This window comes from Globicephala melas, chromosome 1 (genome assembly GCF_963455315.2).
Source record: "Globicephala melas chromosome 1, mGloMel1.2, whole genome shotgun sequence".
In the NCBI taxonomy this organism is placed as follows: domain Eukaryota; kingdom Metazoa; phylum Chordata; class Mammalia; order Artiodactyla; family Delphinidae; genus Globicephala; species Globicephala melas.
The window spans coordinates 137,347,970-137,368,859 of NC_083314.1; the positions used below are offsets into that span (position 1 = coordinate 137,347,970).

Sequence of the window (20,890 nt, forward strand, 5' to 3'; positions counted from 1 at the left end):
TTTTCAATTTTACTGATTTAAAAAATCAAGATATTTTCTTACCTGTCTCTTGTATGTTTCTAATTGTGTACGTGCTGCATTTGCCTTCTTTAATTCTTCTTCTAGGCTGACTGTATTATGCATATACATCATGTTTGTTTCCTGTAAAGTTTTCACCTGCTTGCGAAGGTCATTCAGATCTTGGAGCTTCTGACGATATATCTCAACTGTTGACTCCAGTTTATTTGCTTTATCAGAGGTAGCCCTATAATAACAAAGACTAAACATTACTGTGTAAAAACTAGTAAGTACACATAACAATGTTATTCTGGCTGTAAAATGAGTCTTCCCAATGAACTATCAATTGGTTAAAAAAAAATGAGAGGGACAGAGAAAAGAAATCATAAACTTTGCGAGAACTTTGGAGACAGACTCAGGCCTAAAACTGTCTAAAGTTCAACCCTTCCGTTATAAAGTCATCAAAATAAAAATGCTTCAAATTTGACAAACTGAATTATCAAACTATTTTATATATCAGAAAAATGTATAAAAAAAGAATGGTTTTCTAAATATAATTGAACAATTCTGAGCTGCTCTGTAGCTTACAGGCCAATTGTGCTTTGTGCATAATATTTAATGTAGTTCTGCTCTAAGTATTTGATATACTAAGGAAGTTGACTCAACTTATAATTTGTTTAGCAAAGCACTTCCCTTTGGAGTTGTGCTTATCTGACAACTGGGCTAGAGCAAAAATAAATAAATAAACCAAACCACTTCAATATCACATGCAAGTTCAAATTAATGGTTATAAAGATTTCATTTAAAATAAGGACATTAAAAACTGTGCAAGAAAATGGCTGATTAAAAAAATTTAACAGAAAATATAAAAGTCATGTGGATAGACTACTTGCTTCAGTAACATTTTACAGGCAAAAACTAAATATAAATTTTATATTGTCAAAGACTATAAGACAAACCTGAGATAACCTTGAAATAAATGCTAGGATTCTTATCTATATTTTATCAAATGTCAAAATGTGGTTTGTGACTGCATTTCCTTACACAAAAATTTCACAAGATATACTAGTAAGCACAAGAAAGTCAAGCCAAATGTATCTAAAAGTAACTCAGCTTACAAATTTTTAAGAAAAAGGTATCATTTTCTTAAATGAGAGATAAGAAAAAGGTTTATGAAACTGTCCTAACAAGAATCAAATGTTATCCTTAAACAGTCCATAACTATCAACAAGCATAAAAGAAGTAAAGACTAGGAGGCTGGATAAAAACTGATCAATACTTGATACATAGGGAAAACTCTAAGAATCCCTGATTAAAATATGGAATACTGAAATGACTAAGTAATAACTTAGAAGTGACATAATTATATTTAGACATGCCATACCTAAGAACATCTATTTCATCTTTCAGGGCTCTTGTTTCCTCAGCAAGACTAGTCAACTCATCATTCCTATGTTGAAATTCAATTAATTGCTTTTCAAGTTCTTCACAGTGAACACGGTAATCATCTTTTGCAGCTTCGAGCCTTGCATAAAGAAAACAAGTATTTATAATGTAATTTCCATTATTTGTTTTCTTACTGAGATATGAGCTTAGCAAAACTTACTTCTAAAATGTTTTTTTGGATTCTGCATTCAAAAGAAGAAAAACTAAAGTTTTCAGCTGTTGGTTTTAAAACAGACCTGAGAAGCAACAGATGTTCAGAATTTTCATTTTTACTTCTAAAACACTGAGCTTGGTTTTCTAGTTCAAACAGGAATTTTAATTTCAAAAGATGAAGAGAAAATGTATATATTAAAGTTATCCAAAAATATACATAGCGTGTAAAGTAGTAAAGTATTAACTCTAAGTATAGACTATGATAAAGAATAAATACTTCAAAGCCTAGAACAACAAAAACTAAAATGACAATACAGTAATTAAAATATTAAAAAATTATTTGATCAACTGAAAATAATGCAAAAAAGGAAGAAAAATAAACCCAAGACTAGATATAACAAATGAAAAATAGAAAATCGATAGACCTAAATACAGCCATGTCAAAAATTACATAAAAGTCAAATGGACTGAACATACCAATTAAAAAGGCAGAGACTATCAGACTGGATAAAAAAAAGCAAGGCTCAAATATATTTTAGTTACAAGAAATATTTTAAATATAAAGACACAATATATTAAAAGTAAAAAGATGAAAAAAAGTACCATGCAAACAGTAAGCAAAGAAAGCTGAGGTGGTTATATTAACATCAAAAAAATTTTAAAGACAAAAAGTATTACCAAAGATAAAGAGAGACAATTCATAATAATAAAAGGGTCAATTTATCAGAAAGACATATCATAAAGGTATATATAAGTAAAAACAAAATTTTAAAATAGATAAAGCAAAAACTGACAGAATCAGAGATCCACAAATCGATAATTACTGTCGAAAATTTTAACATCAGTCTCCCAATAAATGATAGAACTAAACAAAAATGTCAGTAAAAATACAGAAAAGATCTGAATAACACTATTAACCAGTTTGATATAATTAATATTTATGATACAAGTCAGTCAAAAAAACAGAACACACATTCTTTGCAAGTACACATGGAACACTCACCACAATACAACATATGATGAGCAATAAAATAAGTATTATAAATATTAAAAGATTGAAGTCTCATGGAATATGTTCTCTAACCACAAGGAAATTAAATTAGAAATCAGTCACAATACGAAGTCTGTAGAAAAGCCTTAAATATTTAGAAATTAAACAACACATCTCTAAATAATCCCCAAGTCAAAGAAGAAATCACGAGGGAAATTAGAAAATATTTCAAACTGAATAATAATAGAAACACAATCAATCAAATTTTGGGGACCCAGCTAAATCAGTGCTTAGAGGAAAATTTACAGCTTTAAAGGCTAATTTTAGAAATGAAGAAAGCCTTAAAATCAATCATCTAACTTGAAGAGGCTAAAAAAAGAAGGGCAAATTAAATCCAAAGGAAGTAAAATAAATAAAGAACAGAGATCTAAAACTTACAATATGGAAAGTTAATAAAGGATGTTTGAAAAGATTAATAAAATTGATGAACCTCTAGCAAGAGTGACCAAGAAAAATGAGAGAAAACACAAATTACCAGTATCAGGAATGAAAAAGGAAATACCACTACAGCTCCTACAGTCACTAAAGGGACAATAAATAGAATATTATGAACAACTTTATGCCAAAAAATTCAAAACTGAAATCAAAAAAACATATACCTTGAAAAAAACAATTTAGCAAACTGACATAAGATGAAACAGAAAATCTGAAAAGCCCTATGACCATTACTGAAATTACATGTGCCATTAAAAGCCCTTTCACAAAGAAAACCACAGATCCCATTGTTTTACTGATAAATTCTATCAAATACTGAAGGAAAAAATAGTATCATTCTTACATAAACTCTTTCAGAAAATAGAGGAGGAGAGAATACTTCCTAATTATTCTATGAGACTAGCAAAACTCTGATAACAAAACCTGAAAGACATTACAAGAGAAAAAAGTTACAGACCAATATCTATTATAAAGACAGACACAAAAACACTTTCAACATATTAGCAAACCAAATCCAGTCATATGTATATAAGACAATAAAATATGACCAATTGGTTTTCCCTAGAATACAAGATTTTTTAACATTCAAAAATTAATCATATTAAAAGAGTGAAAAAGAAAAACCAAACCATCTTCTCAAGACGCAGAAAAGTCATTTGACAAAAAATCAACACCAATTAATGATAAAACTTGTAGCAAGGCAGAAATAAAGGGGGAACTCCTTCAATCTGATAAAAAGCAAATTTAAAAACTCTACAGCTAGCTTCATAATTGACAGTACTTAATTGAACATTTTCTCCAAAGACCCAGAACAAACCAAGATGTTTGCTCTTGCTCAAAACAAAGAAGATAAATACAAGGCAGAAATAATACAAGGAAGAGGTAAAGCTCTATTAATAGACAAGGTGAGTGTAGATTCCTTAGGATTTTCTACTTCAATAAACAACTAGAAGAATCAGTAAGGAAATTAAGAAACTTTGCAAGACAGAAAGGTTTCAAAATACAAGACACAAGTTTCAAGATACAAGATAAAAGTTTCAATATACAAAGATCAATTGTGTATCTATATATTAGCAGTAACTTTTCAGAATAATGTTTTGTGTTTGTAACAGCAAAAAAATTAAATATTTGGGAATAAAATTAACAGAAGACACACATAAAACTATGATGGAAACAACAGAAAATTGCTAGAGAAATTAGACTTAAATAGACGAAGATACTACATTCATAGACAGAAATTCTCAATATGGTCAAGGTATCAATCACATACAATCCAAATCGTAATCACAAAAGGTTGTTTTTTTAACAGAAACTGACTAAAAAAGCAAAGGATAGAAGAGGTAAAACAAATTTTGAGGAGAAAGAACAAAGTTGGAATACTCACACTACCTGATTTTAAATGACTTACTCTAGAGCCATAGTGGTCAAAATCGTGTCTTATAGGCATAAAGATAGAAAAATTGATCAATGGGAAAGAACTGAGTCCAGAAAATGACCCAAATTTTATGGTTGTATCATTTTTCACTAAGGTGCCAAAGCAATTTGACAGAGTAAAATAAATTTCTTTTCAGCTGATGATACTGGAACAACTAAATACTCATAAGGAAAATAAAAATAAAGCTTCACATCCACACCTCACACTAGTTTCAAAAAATCAGTTCAAGATGGATCACAGACCTAAATGTGAAAGTTAAAACTATAAAGATTCTAGAAGAAAACCGTAGAGTGTATTTTCATGACAAGGGAGCAGACAAAGATTTCTCGGACAGTGCACGAAAAGCACTGATCTTAAAAATACTGATAAATCAGACTTCACCTAAGTTAAGAACTTTAACTCTTTCAGATACCATTTGAAAAATGAAAAGGCAAGCCAAGAATGGATGAAATATTACTACCTGTATATCTGACAAAGATTTTGTATCCAGAATATATATTTTTAAAACTCCTACAACTCAGTAATAAAGACAAACAACCCAATTTAAAAATAGGCTAACAGTGTGAAGAGACGATTCACAATGTAAGATATATTGCCAATAAGCACAAGAAAAGGGGCTTACCATATCATTAGTTATCAGGAAAATACAAATTAAAGCCACAATTCAACACCCTTAACACATCCTCTGGGATAACTAAAATTAAAAAGCTTGATAAAGCCAAGTTATGTTATACAGGCAGAGTAACTAGAGCAACCAGCAGCAAGCACTGCTGGTGGGAATGTAAAACAATATGAACACTTTGGGAAATGGTTTGCCAGTATCTTTTAACACTAAACACAGACATAATGTGTAACTCAGCAATACCAGTTCATTCATGTATTTGCCAATGAGAAATGAAAAAATATGTTCACAAAAAGTCTTATACTCCAATGTTCATACCAGCTTTATTTATATTAGCCAAAATCTGGAAACCCAAATGCCCATCTAAAGGAAAATGAATAAGCAAAATGTGTCATAATGAGAAATAATTCCATATAATGGAATACTACTCAGCAATAAAAAATAATGAACTACTGATATATTCAGCAACATCTGTAAATTTCACAAATATGCTGAGCATAAGAAGCCAGTCACCAAAGAATTCATATTGCAGTTCAATTTATAAGAACTTCTAGATGAGAGAAAACATATCCATGGTGGAAAATAATCAGAAGAGTAATTACTCTCTGGGAGATAGGGGTTGACTGGGAAGGGCATAGGGGAACTTTCTGTAGTGACAGAAATGATCTATCAAACAATAAAAGTGTGAGTTACAAAAATGTATGCATTTGTTAAAACATGCCAAATTGTACTCAGCATTTATTCATTTCACAATATGCAAATGTCATCATAACAAAAACAGAACTGTAAATGTACTGAAGTCTAGTATTAGTTTGCTTTTTACAGAGGTATGGGTTAGCAATTCTTACTTCCTATGTGTTTTGGGATTGAGTAAATGAGGAAATGTATTGAGGAAAGTGGAAGCCAGGTTTCTCACTGTTGGAGAAGGGAGTTACAATTTGGAAATGGAGAAAATCAGAATGAACCCTGAAGTCACTGGACTAAAATGGAAGATGATAAGATGAACGCATTGTTCATAATTGTAGGTATGAAAATAAATGCAGATATGTGCATATACGCACGTGTGCAAACATGGACTGGTATGAACCTGTGCAAGAGTATTTCCTAGCTCTGTACACCAAGGTGGCTCAGAAGTAATGACAGAAAGTTTCATCAGGAGCATAGTTCTTTGTTTCTAAATAACATTCTCCACTAAAAGCAATAAGGGCTTCTTGGAGAAATGGCTGATTCTAGAGTTGAGGAAGAATAAGAAGAGTCTGGAACATTTTGTTGTGCCAGTAAGTAAGAAAATACTCAAAGAAGGATAGCAACATGTTGAAATTGAAAGGTTTCTCAGTGGTCAAATCTGGGACAATTTAAACATCAAGACAAATGATGACAGTAATGGAACTATTGTCCATTGAATATCCATTACTATCAATAAATGGATCCATTTCCTAAATGCAATGCATGATCCCGGATTAGATTCTGAACCAAGAAAAAAATTACCTATAAAGGACACTGAAATAGCTGCTGGAATTTGAATATGATCTGTGGGTTAGATAATGATATTGTATCAATGACCAATTCACTATTTTGATCACTATGCTGTGATTTATAAGAGAATATCTTTGTTCTTAGGAAATACATACTGAAGTATATAGGGGTAAAGGGGCATGTCTCCATTTTACTCTCAAATGGTTCCAAAAACTAACACGTGTGTATATATATATGTGTGTGTATATATATATATATATATATATATATATGATTATGTAAAGAGACTGCTTTACATAATCAAATGAAATGAAATCAAATGAAGAAAACTGTAAAACAACTGTCAAATCTGAATGAAAGGTATAAAGGAGCTCCTTATACTATTGTTGCAACTTTCTTGGTAAGTTTGAAATCATATCAAAATAAAGTAACAACGGGGCTTCCCTGGTGGCGCAGTGGTTGAGAGTCCGCCTGCCGATGCAGGGGATGTGGGTTCGTGCCCCGGTCCGGGAGGATCCCACATGCCGCGGAGCGGCTGAGCCCATGAGCCATGGTCGCTGAGCCTGCACGTCTGGAGCCTGCGCTCCGCAACGGGAGAGGCCACACCAGTGAGAGGCCCGTGTACCGCAAAAAAAACAAACAAACAAAAAACTAATAATAATAAAAAATAATAAAGTAACAACAACAAAAATACATACAGTACAACTGGAGCACCTACCCTCAAGGCCTTATAGTGCAAGGCTCAGTGGTAAGCACATAAGAGACAATCAATTTTTATTAAAGGTTAGATGTACACTTTTTTTTTAAAAGAAGAAATATAAAAGTTTATATGAAAAGCATCTTCTTTAGCTTGAGATTTACATCTTTTCCATTTATTATCAAGTTCCTTCTCCTATGTAAGAAACTCCCACTTCTCCCCAGGCTTCAGCAATCACTCCTTTAAACGACTCTTGGACTTGCCTATGGCCTTCATTTGGCCCTTATCACACATTATTTTGAATTGTTTTGTTTTTTACGTATGTATCCTACTTGCCAAACTGAACTGTTAGCCCTATGAGGGCAGGAACCACTTACACCATTCAGTATTTTCAACATGCTTTGTAATGCTTAAACATGCTTTGTAATGCTTAAAAATTAGTTGTTGATATTATGATTTTTTAGCTACTATTTTAATAAAACTGTATAAAATGATTTCCACTACAAATGTTACCTGAAGTTTTCTTCCTGTAATTGTTCTAGTTGCAACTGTGCATGAAAATACTTTTTTGCAACCATTGTATTTGGATCATCAAAAGAGCCATCCAACTGGTCAAGTTTTTCATTCATCATCTCATTCTCAGAAACTAGTGAATTCTTTTCATCTTGAAGTGCTGTCACCTAAAAAACAAATACACAAACATAAGCATCAATAGCAAAAAAGCTTAGAATAAATCTGACCAAGCCATTAAATAGCTTGGTCAAGCAGACTAGATAATTTCTAAGGATCCTTAGAACTCTGGAGTTCTGGGTCTGGGAGATTTGGGTCAGAAGAAATCAACTTTCTTAATACAGAGAAAACAGAGTTAATTCATATAAGAATATCTTTCAAATGTTATGTTTGCTTTAGTTCTGAAAAGAAAATGTTTCTAAGTCTCTAAAATCTCTAAATACCAATGAACTTCAAAAAATTAATTTGTTTCCCTTTTAGGTATAAATTTTTAGGATGCTGTTACCTAGTAAGCCAAAATATACACACATATATACAAAGTTACCATTTTAGGTTCCTGGTAGAAAATTATCAGTTACACATCACGTCTTCAGGCAATAGGGCACATTATTTGGTTAATGAATCAGTAACAAAAACCTGAATTGAATGCAACTGCACACTGAAACTATTTAAAATGGATACAAACATGTAACTTCAGAATCACATCAACATCAGCACTTGATACATTTTTAATTTTACTTACATATTTATGTTAAGCATGATTTGCTCTCTCAGTTTTATTTCTTTTTCATTTAAAAACATCTTTAAAAATTTACAGCTAAGGCTGTGACCTTTTATAAGACTAGAAGTTTATGTGTGATTTTATTAAGATTAGTTTGAAAAAAGGTTGACCTCCCATAACTTACAATATAATATTGCACAAGTATGCTATTTATATTTTCAAAAGGTATAATCAATTCAGTCCAGTTATGGGAATGGGACTACATATTGACACACCAAGCTAATAAGAGGAAATTAAAATCAAATTATAGTCTTAAATACAATGTAGGTATGTTACAAACACTGTCCTCCAAATGAGGAACACAAACAAAGGCTGGGAAACTGTTCCCAGACTAGGAGGAAACAGTTTCTCTTCCTAAATTCAGTGCATGCGTCCATTCTTGTCATGCAAGCAGTCTAGTGACCTGTCTAGGAGGAAACAGTTTCTCTTCCTAAATTCAGTGCATGCATCCATTCTTGTCATGCAAGCAGTCTAATGACCTGTCATGTACAATCCTAAGTGTTTGGGATACAAAAAAGAATGAGAGGTTGTGCCCTTTTAAGATCGCTACAGCAGAAATGTAAACAATTACAGGACAGAAAATGTGGTGCTTTGGTGGAAGTATACTATGGGGGGTTGGGGGCCCACAAAGAAAACAAGATCTCGTTCTAGCTTGAAGGTAGGGGCTGTTGTAAAAAGACTGGTAGAGGAGAAACAATACCCTGTCTTCAAACTGGCTAAGAATCCCCTGAAGAAGGGAGAGGAGCACGGGCAAACTTAGTTTTCAATATCTAGTGGGTAACCAACCTTGTTCCTATCCATGCAATTTACATTGTGGTTCTAGAGCCACCTTTATCACAGATATGAAGGAGGTGGGTATTAAACATGAGAATTCCTCGGACCCATCCCAGATGGGTGACTTAAGAGTGTCCAGTGGTGGTTCTAGGCATCTCTTTTAACAAGATGCCATGGTGATATTTTGTTTAGGTTCACTCTGTACCTGCCTCTGTCCCTTTCTGTTTCTCTCTGTCTCTGTCTCTCTCTGAGCTATTTAAAAGAGACAGAAAGTTCAAAAAGCTAAAAAAGAAAAAAAAAGCTCAAAAATAATACTCATATTCTCACATCACTCAGACTTAATATTTTTATAATTATTTTAAAAATTAAAATATAAAGTAAACTTCTATAGCTGGAGTCCTCTTTATCACATTGTGCCCAGTCGCACATACTCTGTATGTAGACACCTTAAGTTTGAAAATAACTGCCTCATTGACTCTTATACAATGCTGGGTAAAAGTATGCTTTTCTCTAACATACTAGAAGCAAGAATAACCAGCCTCTGTTACTGCAATAAGTGAAGCAGTGTTACCTACTGCTGCCAGGTGGTATGAATAATGACTGGGAAAGGCAGGTATAGAGTGGTTGATAAACCTGTCCTAACTTGCCCCAAGGCCCCATAATCATCTTGGACCAAAACTTTGTGAAAGTTTCTCAAAACTTTACATCAAATTCTCATGTGGATTTTTTTTTCTATCTTTTTTTAAAGTACGCATAATCAGGCCTTACTCCTGACTTAATGAGTCATAATTTCATTTGTCCCAGTATCTATAACCATAATTTACACAGAACTCACACAGATCTTTATTTAAATGGATTGAGCTTCATCACCAGATCTTTCACTACAGAATCTCCTCTGTTCTTGCATTCTTTATTCTGATTAAAACATGTTTGCTAACTGGATTGTGTCAATGAGTAGTTTTTTTTCAAGAAAGGGAGTTTGCACCTGCACTCCTCAGTTAATGCTGTTTCCCTGCCTCAGCATTTTGCGGATATTGCTCCTCTACGTTCCGGCATGGAAGTTGTAGGGGAGCCTGATTTTCTTATCTTTGTGGGTGACTTACCTTTTCTGCTTGACTGACTGAGTTGTTTTTCCTGTATTCTTGAAGTCTGACAGCTTAACTAGGGTAAGGGTTGGTGTTAAACATTATTCACTGATTTGTTTCTATCTAGCTGCGATTTCCTTTCAAATCTTCACTTTGTTGTCCTACCACCTAGTCTATTCTATTGATGTGTTCTTATGAAACTGTAATACTAAATGAAGTGAAAGTTATTTTCTAAGCTTGGCTGTTGTCTTTTACATGCTCTTGTCTGTTTTTGGTTTTAGTCTGTAATGTTCACAGAGATGTCATGCTCTGATTCTTTTCATCTAGTTCATGTTTTGTGGGCAGTTAAGATACCCTGTTTGTTCTGGCATAGTGTTGAAGACTTCTTGGACACCCTTTCCACTGTAACCCATGGCCCAGTATGTTCTCCCCTCTGGGTAATAGTTGGGACTGTTTTCTCTCCACCTCTCTATATAGCCTTGTGAATGGTCAGGGAAGATAGTGGGGCGGGGGGGGCAGCATCGGGGCAGCTGAGACAACGGGCAATCTTTTTATAACACCTGGGCTAGGCTCTCATTTCTGAGGTTTAAGTACTTCATACCAGGGTGGTGAGAAGTATATTCCATTCCCATGGAGAAATTCCTTTGGGCATCAGACTGTTTCCCCAATTCAGTGTGTGGCCCTACAGCTTTTGTTCCTATCAGAAAGAGTCCTTAGTTTCTTCTTAGCCATCATTTCCACTCTTCCCCAGTCCAAAGAAAATGAAGGACTCATAGTGTGAACTTCCTTCTGATTGGGTAGATTACTGTGGGAAGTCTCAAGATTTTTGTTGATTCCCCTGCATGGGCTGGGGATGAAGGAAGAACAGCAGGTTCCTGCCATGCAGTACCTCTGTCAACATCATATGCCTGCTTCTTTCCTTGATTACCAGCTTTTAATTTAACTTCATTAGGTTATGCCCTTTTGTTTATTCACCTGCCCTTGGTGAATTTCTTTGCAGCTTATTTTTCTTTTTTGGTTTATTTGGTTGAGTATTAAAAAAAGAATTCCCCCCAAATTTTAGAATCACTCTCAAGTGACGTATGATTAAAAGTAAACATTTTTCAAAAATAATTTTCCTTATAAAATTGGGGTATCATATACACCTGTGTGAAATTCATATTGTTAAATTAATTATTTTTGTTTTGATTATATGCAGTTTTGATTATATTCATTTCACATGTGTAGCAGATAGTTGAGGGTTGACTCTATTTTGATACTGGAATTAAAAATGCCAAAACTTGGGATGTCTACACTTTTCAACTAAAATCAGATCATCACATACTCTCCATCATGTGTTACAAACACTGAAATGTTTTAACACAGTATTTTGTGTTCTTTTTTGAATAAGAATTTCTCAGAAAACTGTACAGAGATCCTACATGAGACTGGTAATACCTGAATGATTCAATCCTCTATTCTTTATATGAGGTATTCTGGAGAGAGGATATAATCTTACTTGAAAATAAAACATCTCTGATGCTGTGCAGGTCTGTGCATATATGTGATGATATATATGCAAGGTGAGTGTGGTTAGGAAAGGAAAAAGGAGAAAAGGTAGACGTTCTCATAATTTTGAGACACTAGCTTTGTACAAATATAAACACTGGCTTTGTTCAAACATAGAAGAGTGATGTTTAAAGATGACGTTAGAAGATCTGGATTCTAGTGCTGTCACTGTCCTACGTAGCTGAGTCACCCTGACCAAGTCACTTCTCGTTTTCTTATTTGCAGACCCTTGAATGTTAGAAATATTACCCAGCCCTATCACTTTAGATATTTATCTCATCAAGCAAGGATAATGCTACCACAACCTTTGTTCCTTGTCTTCACACTTTTCAGAGTCAATTATTTATGTAGCTCATTATTTGAATGAAAAGTGCAATTTACATACAGCATAATATGATGGTACATTTAAATCTTTGTATAATTTTTCGAGACTTATTGCATAATTTTCACATAACAATAATAACAATACATGCAAACATATACACAGCCCTATGCACCAGACCCTGCTTTAAGTGCTTTATGTATATTAATTCATTTAAATGTAATTATCACTCTGGGAGATATATACTATTAACACATCATATCTCAAAAGAGAAATATGAAGTATAGAGAAATTAAGCAATTTGCCTGAGCATATACAACCAGCTAGTAACATAACCAGGTTCTGAATATAGGCAGCCTGGTTTGACAATCTACTCCTTTAACTGTTAACTACCGTCTCTCCTGTCAAGTTTATTTTGCTAACACGTATGTGCATAGGAACCCAAGAATCACATACATGTGTTCATATACACATACATGTTAGCAAAACAAACTTGGATCTCAAATTTATTGGGGGTCAAGCCCTTCTAAATATTTCCATAAAGGACGCCACTTAATATTCATACCCTATAAAGCAGATACTTTAGTTTCCCCTTTTTACAAAACAACAAACCAAGGCATCATCTAAGCAGCTGAAATTCTGCAATTAGAATGACCCTCTCAATGAAGTAGTTAAGCAAGCAATTTTCAACTCTAAAAGAAGAATTATAAAGTTCATGTTTGAAGAGTCAAGCCTATAACAGACTCTTTCAATGGTCCCTCCATGAAATGAAACCCAACCTCCAAAACACTTTACTAATTAATTAATTAAAATAAGACTCCTGTAAATTTAAAGAGGAAATTATTCTTCGATCCATACCTGCATATCTAGTTCTTGGCATCTTTGCCTCAGTTCTTCTTTTTCTGCTAGTGCTTCCTGAAGTTCTTCCAGGGCCCTTTTAAGCTGAAATAGAAAATGTCCTAACTCTTAGTAAATCACATTTTGAAACAAATTGAAAAATATACTTTTATCAAAACACATATATACACTGATGTTGGAAATGCTTTTAAAATTTACCTATTAACAAATAAGTAGTAATATGTTGTTTTTCTGTAAATAATATCAACAGAGTCTCATTAACATTTAAGGCTAAGGTCCCACAGAAATAAAATTTTATGTAAATCTTTGTGAAATATTTAAAACAGAGTATTAGAGGATGAACTGTTTATTTTATCACAGAAAAAAATTTAGAGCACAGCATGTTTATATTTAAATAAAATTTTTATAGAAAAAAATTTTTTTAATTTGAAATACTTCTTGAGATGGCTGGTGACACTCATGAAAGTCAGATGTCCAAACATATAACAGGAAAAGTATTTGATGCATTTACCTCTCCTCTTACCCTTCCCCTTATAACCCAGATTGGTTATACAGAAGAGGAGTGTGCCTTTTCCTCCATGTAAAACAACTGTGTAAAACAACCAGGGAAAGAAGCCCTGAGTACAGGACCTTTGAGTTAATTCTTCAATATTAGAGGAAAGCAACTGTGACAAAAATCATATTTCCTTATTATGTAAATTAGAATTCAGCAGAATTTTTAAGTACTATTTAATTATGTAACTATACAGAATGGGCCACATATGTATTAACAAATGTCAGGAAAGTTTAATGCCACTCATCTCTTCAAACATGATCATTAAAAACTCTGGAGATGAACACTACTTGCATTCATGAAGGAATGCATAATAGTCAATTAAGATCTTATAGGAGAATATACTAAATTTCATGGAAGAAAATAATCTTGTATGTGGTCTCCTATGTAAGCCTTTAAGATAGTAATTGACAAAGGAACTCTATCACTGTGCAACATTTTCCTCACATACTAAAATACTCACCTGTTGCTCTAATTCTCCAACAGCATCATTTGTAGGAGAGCTCACTATTTCTTTACTCATCAACTAGAATTAAAATAGTAAAATTAAGTACAATAAAGTAAGATTTACACAGTAAAAAATATGTTTACTTGAAAGGAAAGTAAAATGCTTTATGTTTAACTTTTCCTTGCCTTAATTTGATGATCCTTATATTATTCAAATAAAAAATGAATAGAGGTTTAAGCTAAATAACACAGTGTTCAAGCATTACATTGACATGAGGACATAAGTAAAATGTGCTTGAAATATTTAGATATATTTAAAATACTAATGTACTGAAAAATTATAATTCAAGTTCTAAACAATGAATTACTAAATAAAACTGAACACATCACATAATAAAAAAATTTATTTTTCCGTAACATGAATTGGCACTTTAAAAATAGAGCTTTAAATGAGTGATGTGGCAAAATTCCTAATTTGAGAAGTCATTTTAAAAGTAGGAGTTACAATTATATGAAAAAAATAGGATCCTGTAAAATAACTTTTCTGCATATGAAAGGCAGATTTATGCATAGTGATGTTTTGAATTCCAACCAGCAATGCAAACTCAGAGTATACACACTTCTAAAGTCCTAGATGCTGGCTCCCTCTAAGTCATGCCTCTTCCAAACTATGTTTTCCTCACTAACCCTTCACTCAACTTTCCCTCAGGCCTCCTTTTCACTTGACTTCATCTCAGCCTTTTGTTCTGATTTTAAGAATGAACATGCACCGAATGAATTCGGAATCTCTATGGTACAACTTAGATAACTAGACTGGCTTGAATTCAGGTTACCTGGCTCCGAAACCTAATTTTCACTCTATTTGCTCACAGTTCTAACATTCTGAAAATGCATATGAGATACATACACACACACACTTTAAAATTTCAGAAAAGATTACTCTACCTGGCAGAAACAAAGAGAAGTTATAAAAACTCCTAACTGGCAAGAGGCTGTTTATCTTGCTTAGTTGAAGTTATTTAAAGGAAACTGACAATGTTAATTTAACTTTTAAAATGCAGAGGTACTACAATTGGGCTTCAAGTCCTTATAAGAAATTTTTGGGGAAGACACAACAGCCAAAGATAAGTAAACCTACTACAAAGGGCTCGTTTATACAGGGGTGAAATATACATCCATAAAATCTATGTGAACAGTTTTATATAATGTGGTTTAGGATTTTCACACATATGTGATCATGATATAGCTTACCTCTTGAATGGCAGTCATGACCACATGTTGAACAGACTCTTCCAGTGTCATTATATTTTGAATATGTTCTATGATTAAAAAAAAAAATCAGATCTGAAAAAACCCTACTCTTCACCCATAGAAATTTAGTCGTTCAATTAACAACATAAAAATTCATTCACTACACATAATTCTTTATACAAGTATATTATTTTACCACAAAAAATATGTCCATTGTAAACAAATGAGCAGAACTGAAAATATTCATAAAAATATCTATAAATGTTTTAAAGAAAATCTCTAATTTTCTGACAAGGAAGAAAAAGAGAAGAAATTGCAATTAATGTTAAAACAATATGACAATTTCTTTCCTCTTGTTAAATATTCAGTATTATGAGATGAATTCACATGTACAGGTATACCACAGAGATAGTACCAGTTCAGTTCCAAAACACCCCAATAAAGCAATTATCGCAATAAAGTGAGTCACACGAATTTTTTAGTTTCCCAGTACATATAAAAGTTATATTTACACAATACTGTAGTGTATTAAGTGACAATAGCATTATGTCTAAAAAAACAACGTACAAACCTTAATTAAAAAGTACTTTATTGCTAACAAAATGCTAACCATCATCTGAGACTTTAGCATGTGGTAATCCTTTTTACTGGTGGAGGATCTTATCTTGATGTTGATGGCTGCTGACTGAATAGGGTGGTGGTGAAAGCTGGGGTGTCTGTGGCAATTTCTTAAAATAAGACAACAGTGAAGTCTGCCATGTCAATTGACCTTTCCTTTCACAAACAATTTCTCTGTAGCATGCAGTGCTGTTTGATAGCATTTACCCACAGTAGAACTTCTTTCAGAATTGGAGTCCATCCTCTCCAATTCTGCTGCTGCTTCATCAACTAAGTTTATGTAATTTCTAAATTCTTTATTGTCATTTCAACAGTCTTCATAGCATGTTCACCAGGAGTAGATTCCATCGCAAGAAACCACTTTCTTTGCTCATCCATAAGAAGCAACTCGTCTGTTAACATTTTGTCATGAGATGGCAATAATTCAGTCATACCTTTAAGCTCCACTTCTAATTCTCTTGCTATTTCTACCACATATCCAGTTACTTCCTCCACTTAAGTCTTGAACCACTTAAAGTCATGTATGAGAGTTGGAATCAGTTTTTTCCAAACTCCTGTTAATGTTGATATTTTGACCTCTTCCCATCAATCACTTATGTTCTTTTTTTCCCCTCAAGGGAAACATTCCTTTATTTTTAAAAAGTTTTTATTTTACACTGGAGTATAGTTGAGTTACAATGTTGTGTTCATTTCAGGTGTACAGCAAAGTGATTCAGTTATACATACACATATATATCCATTATTTTTCATATTCTTTTCTGATATAGGTTATTACAGAGAACTGAGTAGAGTTCCCTGTGCTATAGAGTAGGTCTCTGTTGATTATCCATTTCATATATGGTAGTGTGCATATGTTAATCCCAACCTCCTAATTTATCCCTCCCCACTACCCTTCCCCTTTGGTAAACATAGGTTTGTTTCCTAAGTCTGTGAGTCTGTTTCTGTTCTGTAAATAAGTTCATTTGTATCATTTTTTAGATTCCACATATAAGTGATATCATATGGTATTTGTCTTTCTCTGATTTACTTCACTCAGTATGATAATCTCTAGGTCTATCCATGTTGCTGTAAATGGCATTCTTTCATTCTTTTTTATGGCTGAGTAATATCCCATTGTATATATGTACCACATCTTCTTTATCCATTCATTTGTCGATGGACATTTAGGTTGCTTCCATGTCTTGGCTATTGTAAATAGTGCTGCAGTGAACACTGGGGTGCATGTACCTTTTCAAATTATGGTTTTCTCTGGATATATGCCCAGGAGTGGGATTGCTGGATCAAATCAATTTTTAGTCTTTAAAGGAACCTCCATACTGTTCTTCATAGTGGCTGTACCAATTTACGTTCCCACCAACAGTGTAGGATGACACAAACAGATGGAAAGATATACCATGTTCTCAGATTAGAAGAATTGATATTGTCAAAATGACTATACTACCCAAGGTAATCTACAGATTCAATGCTATCCCTATCAAAATACTAATGGCATTTTTTGCAAATCTATAACAAAAAATCTTAAAATTTGTATGGAAACACAAAGACCCTGAATAGCCAAAGCAATCTTGAGAAAGAAGAACACGGCTGGAGGAATCAGGGTCCCTGACTTCAGACTATACTACAAAGCTACAGTAATCAAAATAGTTTGGTATTGGCACAAAAACAGAAATATAGAACAATGGAACAGGATAGAAAGCCCAGAGATAAACCCACACACCTATGGTATATTAGTCTATGACAAAGGAGACAAGAATATACAATGAAGAAAAGACAGTCTCTTCAATAAGTGGTGCTGGGAAAACTGGACAGCCACATGTCAAAGAATGAAATTAGAACATTCCCTAACATCATACACACAAAAAAAACTCAAAATGGATTAAAGACCTAAATGTAAGACTGGATACTATAAAAACTCTTAGAGGAAAACACAGGCAGGACAATCTTTGACATAAATCACAGCAAGATCTTTTTGGATTCACCTCCTAGAGTAATGAAAATAAAACCAAAAATAAACAAATGGGACCTAATTAAACTTAAAAGCTTTTACACATCAAAAGAAACCATAAACAAAATGAAAAGACAACCCACAGAATGGGAGAAAATATTTGCAAACAATGCAACCGACAAGGGATTAATCTCCAAAATATACATACAGCTCATGCATCTCAATATCAAAAAAACCCCAAACAAGCCAATCAAAAAATGGGCAGAAAATCTAAATAGACATTTCTCTAAAAAAAGACATACAGATGGCCAGAAAGCACAGGAAAAGATGCTCAACATCACTAATCATTAGAGAAATGCAAATCAAAACCACAATGAGTATCACCTCCCACTAGCCAGAATGGCCATCATCAAAAAGTCTACAAGCAATAAATGCTGGAGAGGGTGTGGAGAAAAGGGAACCCCCTTATCACCTATATTCTTAATGGTATCTACAATAGTAAATCTTTTCCATAAAGTTTTCAATGTACTTTGAAAACCAGATCCATCAGAGGAATCACTATTTATGGCAGTTATAGCCTTACAAAATGTATTTCTTAAATAGCAAGACTTAAAAGTCAAAATTACTTCTTGATCCATGGGTTGCAGAATAGGTGTTTTGTTAGCAGGTATGAAAACAACATTAATTTTGTTGAACATCTCCATCAAAGCTCTTGAGTGACCAGGTGCTTTGTCAATGAGCAGTAATGTTTGAAAGGAATGCTTTTTTTTGTGAGAAGTAGGTCTCAACAGTGGGCTTAAAATAGTCAGTAAACCATGTTGTAAACAGATGTGCTGTCACCCAGCCTTTGTTGTTCCATTTATAACACAGGCAGATTAGATTTAGCATAGTTCTTAAGGTCCTAGGATTTCCAGAATGATAAATGAGCACGGGCTTCAACTCTGTCACCATCTACATTAGCAAGAGAGTCAGCATGTCCTTCAAAGCCAGGCATTGACTTTTCCTAGCTACCTATGAAAGTCCTAGATGGCATCTTCTTCCAATAAAAGGCTGTTTTGTCTATACTGAAAATATGTTTAATATAGTGGCCTTCATTAATTATCTTAGCTACATCTTCTAGATAACTTGCTGTAGCTTCTACATCAGTACCTGCTGCTTCACCTTGTACTTTTATGTTCTGGAGATGGCTTTCCTTAAACCTCATGAACCAACCTCTGCTAGCTTCAAACTTTTCTTCTGCAGTGTTCTCATCTCTCTCAGGCTTCACAAGATTGAAGTTAGAGCCTTGCTCTAGATTAGGCTTTGGCTGAAGGGAACGTTGTGGCTGGTTTGATCTTCCATCCAGACCACTAAAATGTTCTGCCTATAAACAATAAGACTTTCGCTTTCATATCATCGGTGTGTTCACTGAAGCAGCACTTTTAATCTCCTTCAAGAACTTTTTCTTCATACTCACAATTTGGTTGTTTAGTGGAAGAGGCCTAGATCTTGGCCCCTCTTGTCTTTCAGCATACCTTCCTCACTAAGCTTAATCATTTCTAGCTTTTGATTTAAAGTAAGAGATGTGGGACCCTTCCTTTCACTTGAACACGAAGAGGCCACTGCAGGGTTATTAACTGGCCTAATTTCAATATTGCTGTGTATCAGGGAGTAGGGAGGCCGGAGGAAGGGAGAGAGATGGGGAAATGGCTGGTTGGTGGAGCGGTAAGAACACATACAACATTTATAACATTTACTGATTAAGTTTACCACGTTACTATGGGTGCAGTTCATGGTGCCTCAAAACAATTACAATAGGACTTCCTTGGTGGCGCAGTTGTTGAGAATCTGCCTGCCAATGCAGGGGACACGGGTACGAGCCCTGGTCCAGGGAGATCCCACATGCCGCGGAGCAAATGGGCCCGTGAGCCACAACTACTGAGCCTGCGCGTCTGGAGCCTGTGCTCCGCAACAAGAGAGGCCACAACAGTGAGAGGCCCGCGCATCACAACGAAGAGTGGCCCCTGTTCGCCACAACTAGAGAAAGCCCTCGCACAGAAACGAAGACCCAACATAGCCAAAAATAAATAAATTAATTAATTAATTAAAAAAAAACAATTACAATAGTAACACCAAAAAGCACTGATCACAGATCACCATAACAAATATAATAATAATGAAAAAGTTTGAAATACTGTGAGAATTACAAAAATGTGACACAGAGACATGAAGTGAGCAAATGCTGTTGGAAAAGTGGTGCTAATAGATTTGTTGGACATAGGGTTACCACAAACCTTCAATTTGTGAAAAACACAATAAAGCAGAGCTCAATAAAACAAGGTATGCCTGTATTCAGTGAACTCTTAAGATCTAAGCTCAGAAAGTTTCATTTATCACCTACTTAGTTCATTTCAGGAAGGTTTTCAATGAAGAGACTTATACAGCTTCCTGCAAACACCTGCTCGACATTCACCAAGTTTCACCTTAAGGAGATCCTTATACCTTAACACACACACACACACACACACACACACACACACACACACACACACACACACACACACACACACACACACACACACACACACGTGGGAGCGCAATAAGTTGATTCTGTCACAATTAGAAGTGATGAATCATGAGACTTTTTCCTGTATTTGCAGGTTTAGATCGACAGCAACTGTATGTTCTCCACCTAAAACAATTTTCCAAAAGTTTTAAGGATTTATTATTTTCTAATGCTTTTATTGTTTTAATGATACTCTGGAAGACTTCTAAAAGTTCTCTAAATCTCTCTTTTATTTGTGAAGCCAAGTACTGGAAAAAAATTCTGATAGATTCTGGTATGCACCCGACCACTAAACTCTATGGTGTGTGTGTGTGTTGGAGGGGGAAGAATTAACTAGATGA

The 20,890-nt window shown here is 34.0% G+C and overlaps 1 protein-coding gene across 1 annotated transcript in view; it reads right to left on the reverse strand.

The window, feature by feature from the left end:
* The window catches only part of HOOK1 (hook microtubule tethering protein 1), a 64,742-nt gene that overhangs the window by 22,770 nt on the left and 21,082 nt on the right, over positions 1-20,890 (reverse strand). Inside the window, exons 6-11 of the mRNA XM_030870312.2 lie at positions 15,442-15,509; positions 14,207-14,269; positions 13,191-13,274; positions 7,826-7,992; positions 1,382-1,522; positions 43-244 (exon numbers count right to left, since the gene is read on the reverse strand). Of these exons, the coding sequence (XP_030726172.1) occupies positions 43-244; positions 1,382-1,522; positions 7,826-7,992; positions 13,191-13,274; positions 14,207-14,269; positions 15,442-15,509 (725 nt within the window). The remainder of the gene's footprint in view (positions 1-42; positions 245-1,381; positions 1,523-7,825; positions 7,993-13,190; positions 13,275-14,206; positions 14,270-15,441; positions 15,510-20,890) is intronic.